Consider the following 15,147-nt stretch of genomic DNA (forward strand, 5'->3'; position numbering starts at 1 on the left):
AGGACAGACATGTTACGTACAGTCAAATGCAAAAACACGATTGCATAAACCATTCGTGTTCACAATATACGCAGACAAGAAGCAAGTAAACATGGTTGACACAGTTTATGTATGCTATAACCGATTTACACTTAAATCTATTGCTATGTAACGTTTTACAGTAAGTTTCCACTGTCGTAATACTATACAAATGTATATAAAAATTCTTCAATCGTTCTTATAAACTTAAGTCATAGCAACGATTAGATATACTACCTTTTGAGTTGTTCTGTACCTAGTTCTTAGATAAATTAAATTCACAGTCTTTTCCTATTTCTCTTTCCTTCTCTCTCTCTCTCTTCACTATTTTTTTCCTCTCAAATGAATGGTATAAAAACCTAGTCCTCGGCGGTATTTCCAAACCGCTGCGACTAAGGGTCCTTCAAGAAGCGAGAGTATCACCATCTCAAAGGCCGGCAATGCATTTGCGATTTCTCTGGTTTTGCAGATGTCCATTGGCGTCGATGAATACCTTGGTGTTCTCGCTGCTCGTTTGCACCCTTCTCTTATTAAAAAAATTATCATTTCTGTTTTGGTCGTTCGTGTATTGAGTTCAATAAAGCAATTACATAATAAAAGTAGAATACATGAAAACGTACATTAAATTACATGAAAACAAACATGAAAACTTGTTTACCGATGTAAATGATTTGGTGCGTACCGAGATTCATAATTGAAACTTAGTTGAATAATTTAAGGAATATTTAGAAAAATGTTTAAACACAACCTAAATGGGCAGAGGTGTTTAACATAAAAAAATAATCGATAAAAACTCGTATCTAAATTTGGTTATATTCATGTTGTCATTTCTGTTCCTTTGCAAATGAAAGAGATACGCGATGTTTCATACAGGTGCAACGACAGTGGCGACATACTGTTTAGTGATCCCGATGCAACTGTTTTACCGACCTGAGGTTGGATCGATGTTTCCGCTAGCCATTCTAGGTCATTTAGTCCTTATGATCTAAAGATATCATTTCACTTAAATATTGAATGAAAATTATGTTTTTCACAAGCCATGATTTACGAATTTCAAAACTTACGTACAACCAACACGTATCTTCAAAGAAGTGTGAGAATTCAACTAATCCAGTGTTTCTCAAAGTGGGCGATAACGCCCCCTTGGAGGCGTTTGAAACCTAGGAGGGGGCGATAAGAGATCCAAAAAATGTTGGGCAATGAAATTAATTAATGTAATGAAATTGTGGTTTTTAAGTTTTAGGGCTGAATAAAAATTCAGGGGGCTCTGAAATATAATTGATTTTCAAAGGGGCGGTGAAAGAAATAAGTTTGACAATCACTGAACTAATCCGCACTGAGCCAGAATAAACTTTTCCACTTGACTGTATCTGAACATATTTTAATACCTACCATTTGAAAATTGAAAATAGACATATCAAATATACTTTTGTGCATGACTGTACTATCAAACCAATCCTTTTGTATCGTTTAATGCGAACGCATTCAATTGTAATAATTTGTTTGCGTCAGTACCAAGTCATTCGGTCCGAGTATGACGTTAATGCCTCGCGGAGATAAACAAGCTGTCTCTAAGCTGATTAAAATTAAAGATAGGATTCCTTGTCAACATTATCTTGGATTATTAAAAAAAATACTTACCAAAGTTTAGTATGAGAGGGAAAAGTGGAGAGGAAACTCTTTTCTGGTCACTCCAACTCCAGCCGAAAACAATATTTGATCGATGAGATCGAATATTCTAAAGATTATTATAATTAACTTTTTTTAAACGGAGAACAACAACACTCACCTTCCAAATGTATTAAAAATGCCAATGTTTCATGAGTATAGTAGTACAGTAGTATTTTTGTATTGTTTCTGCAATGGAAACTCGAGGTATTCTCACGTTTTGTATTAAACAGCACAAACATATTACCCAGTATTGTTGTATTCACGTGTGTTTTGCACGTGTCACGTGACCGCATCCGCACCTGATGTCAACAACACGCTCCGCTTGTACAAGATGGCGGACATTCAAAATGTTCAACGGTAACACTGTATAACGGAAATTTATTCCCGCAAAAAACAACAAATAATTTAGTTTTTCAAATCGTATATTTAAAAAGAAATAAACAGGTTTAGTGCCTCACTCACGAGTCGTTTTATGGTGCTAACAGATAATAAATTTATAATTACGGACTCCCTTAGTGACAACAATAGATAAATAACCTGTAGATGGAATGTTCTATATAAGTTGGACGGCTAATCGAGAGTCGGTCTTCGAAATGTCATTTTGCATTGTAAGTGACAACACTGACAAAATATACCTTCATAAAGGGGTTAACTCAATACGATAAAATATAACTTTAAATTAAACCGTAAGTGTTTTTAATTGCAAATTTATAAGGAATTAAGATACATAAGACGCCTAAACGGAACACACGGTTACCGACCTGTTAAATTAACAAGTATTTCAAGTTTGGCGTTTTTTTTAATTACGTAATTTAACGTGTGTGAAGTTTGTTTATCACATAAGATAATTATGTAATTTTTAAAGTCTAAGTATTACTTAGAATTTTTAATTTAACCGGAAACATGTAGCAACATTACAACTTAATACATATTTCGTGATATCCAATGCAATAATAAATTTTAAAAAAAATATTTCGTATTCCATTATTTCATTAAAATGTTATGAAATTAAAAATTCCATTTACAAATTTTGAAATTACATATATTAATAAGCTTCAAAAAAGAACATGCTCTCTGTATTTGTTTTATTGAAATAGTAGCTAATGCCCGCGACACCGTCCGGGCGGAATTAAAAAAAAAACTTATTAAGTAGCCTAAGTATTCTTCCAGACTATATTCTTCATATGTGCCAAATTTCATCAAGTTTCGTTGAGCCGTTCTGAAGATACCTTCAAACAAACATCCATCCATCCATCCGTCTAAACATTTGCATTTATATTAGTAAGATTAGCAGTTGCCCTTTTAAAATAAATATAGCCTATGTCACCCGAGAATGGTGTAGCTTCTCAACAGGTAAAGAATTTTTAAAATTAATTCAGTAATTTCGGAGCCTATTCGATGCAAACAAACGGTAACGTTTTTTCTTTTTCTAAAAATAGAATTTTCTGGAATAGAAAACCATTTTAATACTAAAGAATTGTGGCTGCCATAAGTCATCTCGTGACCTTTAACTTGCGTAGGCGAAGACTTCAATTTACTTTTGTTGTGGGCAGTCGTACTATAAATTTGGTGTACATGACTTTTGGGAGAAACCACAAAAACACTTTCTCAATAACAAGGACTTCTTAACGACAAATGAAAGAAATTCTGATGACATTCTATTTAAAAAAATTGTTAAAATTCCAGAAAACACCTACACATGATACCGGAGTTTTTAAAATATTTTTTGTACGATTTCAACCCACGCTTGTTTTGTTCGAAAGCAATCACAACTTTCGGTGTCAAATAATTACGTCGCACAATTGGCTAGTGAAAGTCTAGGTCTAGGACTGAACAATAGATAAACAAAATGGCCGCCTACGATCATTTAAAGATTACCAACAGGTTCTATTAAATTTATAAGCGAAAGAATTTATTATTAGCAGTTTATATCCACGATTTATGGGAGTAATTTAGTTCTTTTGAAATCTAGTTACTCGCCTCTTCATCTCTAAATCTTTTTACTTATTATTTCTTGGTACATCTGAAATTATCTCTAATTAATATCAACAGATTAACTTTACCAAACAAGACCTGATAGTTAATTTATTTGTATTTTACTTTATAAAAAGTTATTTATACTCTGTTCTAAATCCATTTTCCCGCGTTTATCTTATTATTAGAATAAGTAGAGTAAGAATTGTCGTTCTTTGGAAAAATTGCTGTTTTTAATCATTGTTTGGGCACCTATTGTCTGAATTTTAAAGTGGGCATCAAACACATTGTGATGAGAAAGATCTAATTTATCTTATCGTAATACATCTTTTAAACAATTCGATAAATTAATGTTCCCATAAATGGCAGACAGTGATTATATTCTGAATGCAAGTGGGCGAGTAATCCAATTCTAGGTATACATTTGTCCTGTAAAATGGCGTGGGAGGAAAATTGAGCTTGGAATAGATGCCAAAAACGAAAGGGGCATTTTAAAGTTGCAATTGTGTGGGAGCAACCTATTTTGTTCCAGAAGGCCTTACATAGAGATTAAATTTTATAAACGGTGTGCAGTTTCTACTCTTTATAGGTAAATTTATTATTGATCTAGGTAAAAAAGGTTGTTGCACCGGGAAAGGAAATAAGAGATGTAATACTAACGCCCTCTTATATATTATCTCTCCGCGTGCAATGTTTCCTTGCAGAAATACTACTATAAAATATATTTAGCTCTGTCATTTTCAAAGGGATAGAAAAGGAACACAATATTATTTTTGTGTGCACTAGTACAGTAACGCCATCAGGTGACGAAAAGCTAAAGTTTAACTATAGGTTGGGTTTCTGCCGCGAGATGGCAGATTATTTAATTTACTAAGAAAACATGCCTTGGGCTGAACTCCTTTTTGACAATAGAAGTAGGTTTCAGTCAATTTTTTTTTCCTAATGTTATCTTTCTGGGAGTAAAAAGTTTGTTTCATTTCTCATACAAAAATCTTCTCTAGTACAAAAGAAGAAATGAATTCGCAAACTTTCCGACATTATGAAAAGGGAAAAAAATAAAAAACTTGAATTTAAGAATTGTTTATTTCTCTTCAAAGATATCTATCAACTCTTCGATATGGTTTCCCTTAGAAATAACTGTGAAAATTTCATACAAACAAATACGAACAAAACTCAACGCTATTTCATATAAAATCCAACTACCCTACAATAATAATTCTGCAACTACCCACAGAAAATATCGTCATGCATTTCAAAATACTATATGTATAAAAAACGCAGTTTTTTACAAGAATAAAAACCAAAAGGTGTAAAAAAAAAAGTTTAAAAAATATTTTCCATCAAAAACTTTCACACATTTAAACAAAAGATGTAGTTGGAAAAGATAAAAGCATAAGCACAATAACGCGAAAGCTAATTTTAAAAATAGGACCAAATATTAATAAATACCAAACAAATCAGTTCTTTTTAAACCTTTTCATTAGGTAAAAAAATCTCTAAAAAAAACAATAAATAGTACAAAAAGATTAACTTATCTAACAGAAGACATATTTTTACACTTAATTAATAATTTACAAAATGTTTTTGAAATATCCTTGAGCGGTTTTTTTTTATTTTTAGTCTGTACATTGTGGCTACATTTTTTATAGCTGACCCAGTTAATAAAAAATAGAAACTCATTTTTAAAATTAGAACAGATCATTTTTTTTAATTTCTTGTGCCAGCCAGTAATATCAATGAATAAGTTAAATTTAAAAATAACATTATACATAAATAGAAAATTATATATTTTACATAGCGCTAATTATTTAAAATAAGGTTAAAATTAAGTATAGTAAATTTTAAATAAAATACCAAAAAACACAAACTAACCACACAGTCTTTAATTCAGTTTTTTTTTTTAATTTCAATTTAAAAATTCCGCTTTTTCAAAATATACTGGGTAAAAAATACAACTTGAAAATACATCTAACTGATTAAAATTTGTTCTAAATTAATCTAAAACAGACGTTCGAGTTTGAAAAATTTTTTTGAAAAGGAAACCTGTCAAAATGTTACTAACCTACTAAAAGTTACCGACGAAAGATTAATATGGCAGTGTCGTTAAATATAAAATAATTAAACGTAATAAGCGTAGTGATCCTAAAAAGTATCGTAAAAATACTAAAAAAAAGGGGGGTATACGAAAAAAAACCCATTCGCCTACAATAAGTTACACATGAATATCTAAAAATTGTTTAAAAATATATCCTAATCCTAGTAAAAAACGGAGCTAGTACTACTAGAGGTGTTGCCAACATTGAAATATTTTTTCTAATAATTTAAAAACTAATTATAATCTTTTCGAATATAAAACATACCATCTCTTTCTCACGTCTAATAATTGTAATAAGAAAGATAAAGACAAATATATTTGTCTAAGCAACCTCTAGTAGTATTTATCAAATGGTATGAATAAAAATTCCTATTAAAACTATACATCTAATTCAGCCATTCCAGGTATGTAATAAGGCAGTTGCTTTCATTGTTCGAGTTTTGATAAAAAATATGACCTTTATAGTTGCTATTTTATTGCTATCTGATTTTATATAGCCCCAGAAAAATGATAAACTATGGACACCCTAATTTTATCAAGTTCAATGTTTAATATATCCGGGATTATCAGTAAAAAATTTACAATTTTATTAATTTAATAATGAGATTTTAGAGTCCTGAGTATTTTTTGACCCAAAATAAAATTGCTTTAAATATACGAGTAATAAAAAGTGTCTTGTGGAAGATACTTTTTATTTTTTACTACTACCCCCTATAAAAATACATTCACTTTCCACACTGGACATGTATTTGGCCCTCAGTTAAATATGGTAATTACACAAAAATTACCGTTAAATATTTTTTTTTTTACAAAAAGAATATTAATAGAAAGATTTTTGAAAACTACATTCAACATATAATTTTTATTATCTAAATTATAAATTTCAATTGAAATTTATTTAATATTTTTGTACACGAAAATGGCAACACTGGTCTAAAAAGATAATAAAATTGTAATTTTACTATCGACTTAATAGATTAATTATTTATCGCTATATTTAACATATTTTTTTTTAAATATTACAAAAATTTCTCTTATTAAATGACGTATCCATATTAATTATTTTTAAGTTCATCAGTTAGCTGCTAAGCTAAGTCACAAAATACCATTTATTTACCTTATACATAAACATATTGTGATGTAAATTGCATTTGTTATTTAAAAAAATAATCGACAAAATTATCTATATAGTAAAAAAAATTACTGCCATTTTTTGCTAAAAATCTCTTTAAAACGGAACGAAAATCAAGATTTCATCAAAAAAATATGTATGTAAAAGATTAGTAAACAGTTTTCAAATGTTGACAATGAATTGCAAACGTACATTTTACGCAGCATATCATTTAAGAAAAAAAAAGTACTATTTAATACAGTTATAATGACGTATTCCGAATAACGTAAGTTTCTCTCCATTTAAAACATAATGTTTTGTCAAATAATCTGCCATGTTCATACAAGAAGTCTAAGATAATGCGGATATATAAAACACGCAACACGTATCACCCTAAATCAAATGGAATAGTGGAACGAATTAACCAAACTTTGGAGTTTTATTTGGCGAAATTGATTGTCAACCAACAGAAGAATTGGAACGACTATATACCATTTTTCTATGTTTTATACAGAGATTCTGGTCTTAGAAACCAACAGTTAGACAGACATATAGATATATATATAGGAAATAATTATTTTCTGTAATTTTTGAAGATAACATTGAATTTTTTCCTATCAATACAACGTATCATAATATCTGTGAGGTGTACGTTGTCATTCGTGAGGGCAACTCTGTACGAAGGATGCGGGGAAGAGTCCCGTACGTCCTGTGCGCTGCAACGTACCCTTGTACCAGCCGTCACCGCGCTTACGAGACACCACCACGATATCGTCCACTTTCAACTCTAATTCGTACTCAGAGTTCGGTGGGTAAGGAGCTATGCAGCGGAATCTGTATCAAGTTACGAATAATCTACACTCAACGTCAAAATTAAAGAGTACACTTTTAAAATTTCTATTTTGCATAAAATAAAATCTTTGGTAATTTAATTTTTTTGGAACGAAGTTCCTTATCGCGCGTTGTGAAAGGGGGCTAGACGGAAAAAATTCTTACGAAAAGTTGTCACGACACTTATTGCTATAGTAAGTATGTTAACGACGAATGAGCGCTAGTTCACCATGGCAACGAAGTGACAATATATAACGAAAATTCATAGAAATAAAATGTACTTCTTGTGAAGACTAAAGTTTTTTATTCATAGAATAAACATTGGTTCCTTCACTAATTAATAGAAAGGAACTTCGTTCCATCCGGGTGTCCCAACACACCTCTCAATTTTTTTTCATCACTAATAATGATGACATTGTTACCTTTCTTTGACAGGCTGCGCGTGATGCCTGTCACGGCGAGCGACTGTCACATCTAATGACTGCGACTTGCGATGCTGACTCTGCCATGGACCTTCGTTGCTCGCTCTATACATACATACATACTTTAACACTTTCCATGCCAAGATTATTTCGGGTAAGTAAACTCACAAGGCGAGTCATTGGCATTGGATGTGTTAAAAAAATTCTATCATCATAAAAAAACCAAGACTATTTGACTGCCAAACTCAAGAGTCATTTCAGTAGAAATTTAGGTATCCTTTATGCAGAATTACTGAGAAATTCTAATTTATCTCTTAGTGATTGGTCACAAAATAATATTACTGAGATTTGATTTATTAAAATAAATAATAAAACTGATCTTACCGTTTTTTATGTTTCTTTTTACAGAAATATGAAATGATTAGTGCGTTAGGTATATTCAAGAAAACAAAAAAAACAATTACAATGACGTCACACGACATACTTCGTGCTTGATTAGTACTAAGCAGATGGTTAATAAAGCCTTAATACTGTTATTTGCGTACAATAATACAATAGTTAATTTTTTTTAATGAAAATGTTAAATTAATTTTTAATTTACAGGTTTATTTCATTTTTTAATCATGCAGTCTCAAGTTGTTTTATTAATTTACAGCATGCAGATAACTTTCACATCGAACTTATAGAAAATATCTTAGGGAAATGAAAAATGTAAAGTCACAGTCTTATCAAGACTAGAAATAATTTTTTCACTAACATAACCTCTTTTCTTTCTAAAACTTTAAGTAAACAAAGATTAATAAACATACAAACATAAAAAATAAACGACAAAATAAGTAACATAACTTTCTCGATAAAAGGATAAGTTCCAAATTTAAAAATATTCAATTTTTATTGTGTACTTCTTATTTTTGACACTGAGTATAATAATTAAAATTGTGTTTAATTTTCTTTTTATATATTTAATTACACCTTAACCCTCTATTAGGTTCGATGTGAAAATGTCCTACTGCAGTTGCCCTACTATAGTGCGTGTTCAACCTGTGCATTCTGTGGTCGTGCAGCGCGAGCATTGCCGCCCTCTCCTTGAGGCGCGCGCGCTCCCCCCCGCCCCCGCCCCCTCCCCCACCCCCCGGCAGCGTGCGCAGGAGTTGAGAGGGGCACGAACCCGACCTGTTCCCACCAATATGTCACTAAACAGTTGTCCCAAAGACAACTCTTTTTGAATGGCATAAATATGCCACTTAAAAGAAAATCCACTTATGATTTACGAGAGGAGAAAATGGGAAGGTAAAAAATAATAAAGATCCTTGAATGTGTTTTCATTTCGGAATAAGTTTTAGATGTGCCATTAAGTAGCCATTTCATAAAACATATCAGCGACATATTAGGTTGAAAAGTATTCTTCGAAATTATCTTTTTTATGTAGCAGAGTTCAAAGAAATGATTTAAGACAGTCTTTATAAGGAAATTTAAATTTATAAATAGGACTTTATATAAAATAATAGAAGAAAAGTACGCGCGATGTAGATTTACATACAAATTTAAACTAAAATGCTGCACATAGAATTATGACAACATAAAAATTCAGAGCGGACAATGGACTTAATTGACGCAATGATATTAATGTATGAAAAAAGGTATACTTTAAAACAATACTAATATGTCTATGTGCAAACTATAGGGGGATCTATTACTAGAAAATGTAACTAACCAAAACACCCCAAGGTAATGATATTCCTAGGTGATTTACTAACTCTAGTTGTTACCATTTAGTGGTGACACAAAATGCAATGTAGTCGACAGGTGATAGTCCTTTCATTATTACGTCACAGTTACAATAATCTTTACATGAAATTAATTAAAAAAATTTATTAAATCAATTATTAAATTGAAAATAACTCAAGATTTAAGTTTCTTTTTTAAATATTAAATAGCCAATGTTACTAAGGGATAATATATGCATGTAATAATGAAACTAATTTTGTAATAGACCCAGTAGTTTTTGAGTTTATTTGGCACAAATAAACTAATCTTTTTCCTTTCTATAGCTAAATGAACTTTTTTATAAGCAGTTCGTAAGGATTATTGCAACTCTTTCAATAGAAAACAATGTTACATAAAAAATGCACACACAATGCAATGTTTCGTGAATGTGATAACCAACATTTAGTAATACATTTCACAAAAATTAGTCAAACTGTGGATTTCCACTGTTGCAACTAATAAGAGTATTACAACAGTAGAATTTCACGGAAATTGTAATTTGTTGCAGTTTTGCTGGATTATTATTTAATGCAATTTCTATCAAAAACTACATTTAAATATTAAATTTGTAAAATATTGTACTATCAAGGAATCTGGTGGTATTCAACTTTAAAAGTAACAGTCATTTCAACGTAAGCATTGAGACGATGACATGGAAACAATAACCAATAGATCGTAATTTTTCAGAGTTAGACGACTAAACGTGGGTTTCTGAGACCACAAACCCCGTTTTAAACATATTGTTATCTCTGTTATGTCGAAGATAATGTCAGGGATGACAATATGTTTAATACATAGGTTTTGGACTTAGAAAAACACGATAATTGTTTTTATTATTACAACTCACTGCTATTTTATTGATTATCTGTAAAGAAACAAAATATCTTTCGTTGCAAGGAATAAAGCATTTCTGTAAGTGGAACACCGCGAAGGGCCCTGACTGTACATTGTGCGATAACTGCATAATATTTAAAATTTCTAAGATGGATTGGATGGATTTTACTTATACATACAATTTAGACATCTAAAAATTAAAATCACAGCAAAACAACAAACAAATCGACAAAACAATTTAATTCAATACCCTGTAAGTACCCTTACCTGACGTGTACAGGGTGAGGGGCGGCCAGAGAAGGTCCGGGGCCGTCCTCGAACACGGGGTTATCCATACTGTACCCCACTGGAGGAGGTGATTTACATTTCTTCATTGCAGCCAACCTTTTCATCAGACTGACGCCAGTAGATATTGAGATTTTTTCCGATTTCGTCTTCTCTTTAGGCTAAAAAAAATATACCCAAAATATATCGCAGATAATTCATTTATTTCTACAAGAATGTTATTTTTTAAAACCATTTCAAGTAATTTTGTTTAAAAAGATCCATAATCAATTGAAATATCTGATATGAATCGATATACTAGCTGTCGCCCGTGACTCCGTCCGCGCGGAATTAAAAAAAAACTTAGTAGCCTATGCCTTCTTTCAGACTATGTTCTACATCTGTCAAATTTCATTAAGAGCCGTTGAATCATTCCGAAGATACCTTAAAACATCCATACATCCATCCATCTAAACATTCGCATTTATATTAGTAAGATTATTGTTTTTTTATTTACCTTGTCTATTTTAGTTGCAGCTTGCGGTTGTGTCGCTTGCGCACTCCATGGGTATGTCAGAGGTTGGACTGTTAATATGGAGGAAAAATAATTAAAACATATTTATCTATACAATTAATAAAATTTAAGTGTTTTTATATAATACTAGCTTTTACCCGCGACTCCGTCCGAGCGGAATAAAAAAAATGCACACAAAATAAAAAAAGTTCCTATGTCCGTCTCCTAGTTCTAAGCTACCTCCCCATCAATTTTCAGCTAAATCAGTTCGACCTATCTTGAGTTATAAATAGTGTAACTAACACGACTTTCTTTTATATATATAGATAAAAAAAAACATATTTCAAAAACCTAATTGATTTAACTTCGATAAAATGAAAAAATATTTTTTAAAATTTCTGTCTGTAAGTAATTTCCGGATAATCTTCAAAACGGCTGGACCAATTTTGACGGAACTTTGACTGAAAGGTAGCTTATGTATGCAGGAAAAATATAGGCTATTTTTTTTTTTTTAATTTTGCATATATAAATAACTTAGTATTGTATTTACCAGGTGTGGGACTGGCAGCCCTCGGGGGTGCGTCTGGTGGTGCTTGTGTTGTTTTAGGATTCACTTGAACGACCGCCTGAAAAAAAAAAAAAAAACTAAGTTAAACTAAGTTTTCTTTATTAAGAAACTCATATCATTAATCGTAAAAAAGACGCAGAAAAAAACTATTGTACGCATATCTTGTCAACTTTATAAAACGAACCATTTGTCAAAAGAAATTTTAGTCACAGATTCTACAGCTGTTACAAATGTATGGATGGATGAATTGATATGAAGCATAGGGGATTTCAGTACTTTGCGGCCCCATTTGACTTAAGGTTTACAATTCTTCAAGGTGGACAAGCTTCCTGCAAGATGGACCGATGATCTGGTCAAGGTTGTGGGACTATCCTGGATGTGGATTGCACAGGACCAATCATCGTAGCAATCTTTGGGCCTATGCCCAGCAGTGGGCATTACGAGGCTGAATGGATGGATGACAGGGGATTGTCACATTAACCTTCTTAATTGTTGCTTTGAAAGATAAGTTTAGTTAATAAACATTATTTAAGATCACCTTATCATGTTTAGGTCGTGTCTGGAGATGCGCAGTCGCAGCATGATGTTGTATGAGCGGCGCGTGCGCAGCTGCAGCAGGTGCTACATAGTTGCCAGGGAACACACCACAGCGCTGTGTACTCTCAGAGTAACCCTTGTACCAACCATCACGACAACGCTCCGTAACAGTATACAATCCTGAAATATCATCATCATCATCAGCTCAATATACAACCCCACTGAGGTACTCGGAGTCTACCCCAAGTTAGGGGTGACTAGGACATAGTCAATGCTGGCCAAGTGCGAGTTGACATCACACATATCATTGAATTTCTTCTCACTGAAATATACACAATCAGAAATACAGATTTAAAAAACAAATTAGGAATAAATCTAGCCTATATCATCTAGGAATAGTATAGTGTAGATTTCCAATAGTGATTTTTTTTAAATCGGTTCAGAACTTTCGAAGTCTATTCAATGAAAATAAAGAAATCTTTCATCTTTAAAATATTAGTATAGATAACTTAGATCCGGGATCCCCCAAACTATTTTGGACAAGTGACCCCCCTTTTCCAAAATTAACCGTTACCACAGACCCCCCCCCACATGCCCAAATTATCTACTTTTAAGATCAATTATTGTTATTATTATTATTTATTCCGACTTAAGTCAATAGAAGAAGACAGAGTGAGAATTAGCAATGCTTTAAATTCGATATCGACCCCCTGGGGTCCACTTTGGGAATCCCTGACTTAAATAATACCTTAGTGTTGATCGCTCATAGCAAATCAAAACTAAGGGATGTTTGTATTTACTCGCTGTTACGTTAAAAATAATAAAAAAAAACAACTTCTATAGACAACCAAAAGTCTAAAGACTGTAATCGGAACGGAAGATTGAAAATTAAAATTGCAAATCGCTATTTCGGCGAATTAAGGCTCTCGTTTACTACCCTAAGATATAAAAAAAAATCTTTTGTTCTCGGACCTTCATAATTTTTAATATTTAACATCCAACCAAATTATTATCAATCCACTTCAAAAAAAAAATTAATATAGATTTATTTTCTCACCTCCTTTCTTTAGTTCCAATTCGTCAGACTTCTGCGGTTTGTATGGATACATGGCGATGTAAGCTGCAGGTAGAGGGCGCTCGTTACTTCTAGAACGACGACGTCTTCTCTCACCTTCTCTTTCTGTGCGTTTTCTCTCCCTTTCTGGTGCATGATCTAAAAGACTGGTCGCTAGGATTTCAGCAGAATGTCTAAAAAAGGTACAATTTATATATTTTTTTTAACTAGAAAAACATAGATTACTAGATTAAATAGTCTTGAAATTCAATCTTTGTGTACTAAATCTTACCTATTTATTGGTGTGTGATTCCCCTGTAGATGTGTAGAAGGAGTCAAACTGTGTCTCTTCTCTCTTTCTCTATGGTGTTCTCTATGGGACCGGGAATAGTTTCCATCTTTGCCGTGAGATGGCGACAATGCAGCTTGTAGACCCAGGCCGAAGTTTAATAAAGAATCAGGTCCACTGGGACGTACATTCTTAGATGATGAAGGTACATCTAATCTAGATGTATCATTTTCTAGACTTTCATTTTGAGTCTGCGATGTATTGGCTATGTTTTTAGGACTTTCAGTAGGTGGTAAGCTAACATTTAAAGAAGTATTAGTCGCTGTTGAACTTTCGTTCAGACTTAGAACTCCCATAGAAGTATTTATTGACGTATCAGTTTCATTATCATTGGTTACATCGGGTGTTGGATTTTGAACCGTATTAGATACGTTTAAGGTTGAATTTCGTTCCGTGTTATTGTCCGGGGAACTTGGTAAGCTTGGTTCAGCACTTTCACAAGTACTTGTATTGGAGCTAGTATTTGGTGTTGTCGTAGAACTGACACCGACTGATGGCGTGTTCATACTAGAGCTAGAATCTGAGCTGACATTATTTGTATTGAAATTTGCCACTGATATCGGAAAATGTTCATGACTTCTTACATTTTGATAAGTCGTATCGGATTTTTGTGAATAATTTTCAAATTTCCCGACTCTCATGCGCTCGTAGTCATTAATACGTGATACATTTTGTATGCCCACGGTTTTATTGTTGTGTACATTGACAAAATGATTGATAAAGTCTAGTGATAGTTTAGTTTGGGCAGGTTCCACGATATTTCTAGACATATTGGTGACGAGAGGTCCATGTGAGACAGTTTGAGGCACTAGGATCTGTTGTTGTTGTGTGAGCATGCTGTGTGCGTGAGGTGGGTAGTTGTGAGGTGTTGGTGTGATGGGTGTCATAGGGGCCATGTTCTGGTAGTTGCCGTGTGCTGTGGGGGGTGCGGAGAGGGAGACGGGCTGGTATCTGTGTGTGTGCTGTGTGTGCCTGTGCTCCGAATGACCCGGTCTCGTCTCTTCAGAGGGCAACGGTGGTACTGCTCGGTTTAGAGGGACGCTGGAATATTAAATTCAATTATTAACGACGTAATATACAAAATTTGATGACACAGATGTTAACACTAAACACAAAGACATTGTTCAGGTGTCTAGGG

The 15,147-nt window shown here is 32.7% G+C and overlaps 1 protein-coding gene across 1 annotated transcript in view; it reads right to left on the reverse strand.

The window, feature by feature from the left end:
• Positions 1–7,470: 7,470 nt before the first annotated feature.
• Positions 7,471–15,147, reverse strand: part of LOC106708215 (E3 ubiquitin-protein ligase SH3RF1) — a 31,839-nt gene continuing 24,162 nt past the window's right edge. The window contains exons 8-15 of the mRNA XM_045683469.1: positions 13,953–15,050; positions 13,664–13,854; positions 12,608–12,786; positions 12,052–12,127; positions 11,505–11,572; positions 10,991–11,169; positions 8,123–8,227; positions 7,471–7,703 (exon numbers count right to left, since the gene is read on the reverse strand). Of these exons, the coding sequence (XP_045539425.1) occupies positions 7,526–7,703; positions 8,123–8,227; positions 10,991–11,169; positions 11,505–11,572; positions 12,052–12,127; positions 12,608–12,786; positions 13,664–13,854; positions 13,953–15,050 (2,074 nt within the window). The 3' untranslated portion in view covers positions 7,471–7,525. The remainder of the gene's footprint in view (positions 7,704–8,122; positions 8,228–10,990; positions 11,170–11,504; positions 11,573–12,051; positions 12,128–12,607; positions 12,787–13,663; positions 13,855–13,952; positions 15,051–15,147) is intronic.

Source organism: Papilio machaon, chromosome 22 (assembly GCF_912999745.1).
Source record: "Papilio machaon chromosome 22, ilPapMach1.1, whole genome shotgun sequence".
NCBI classification, from domain to species: Eukaryota; Metazoa; Arthropoda; class Insecta; order Lepidoptera; family Papilionidae; genus Papilio; species Papilio machaon.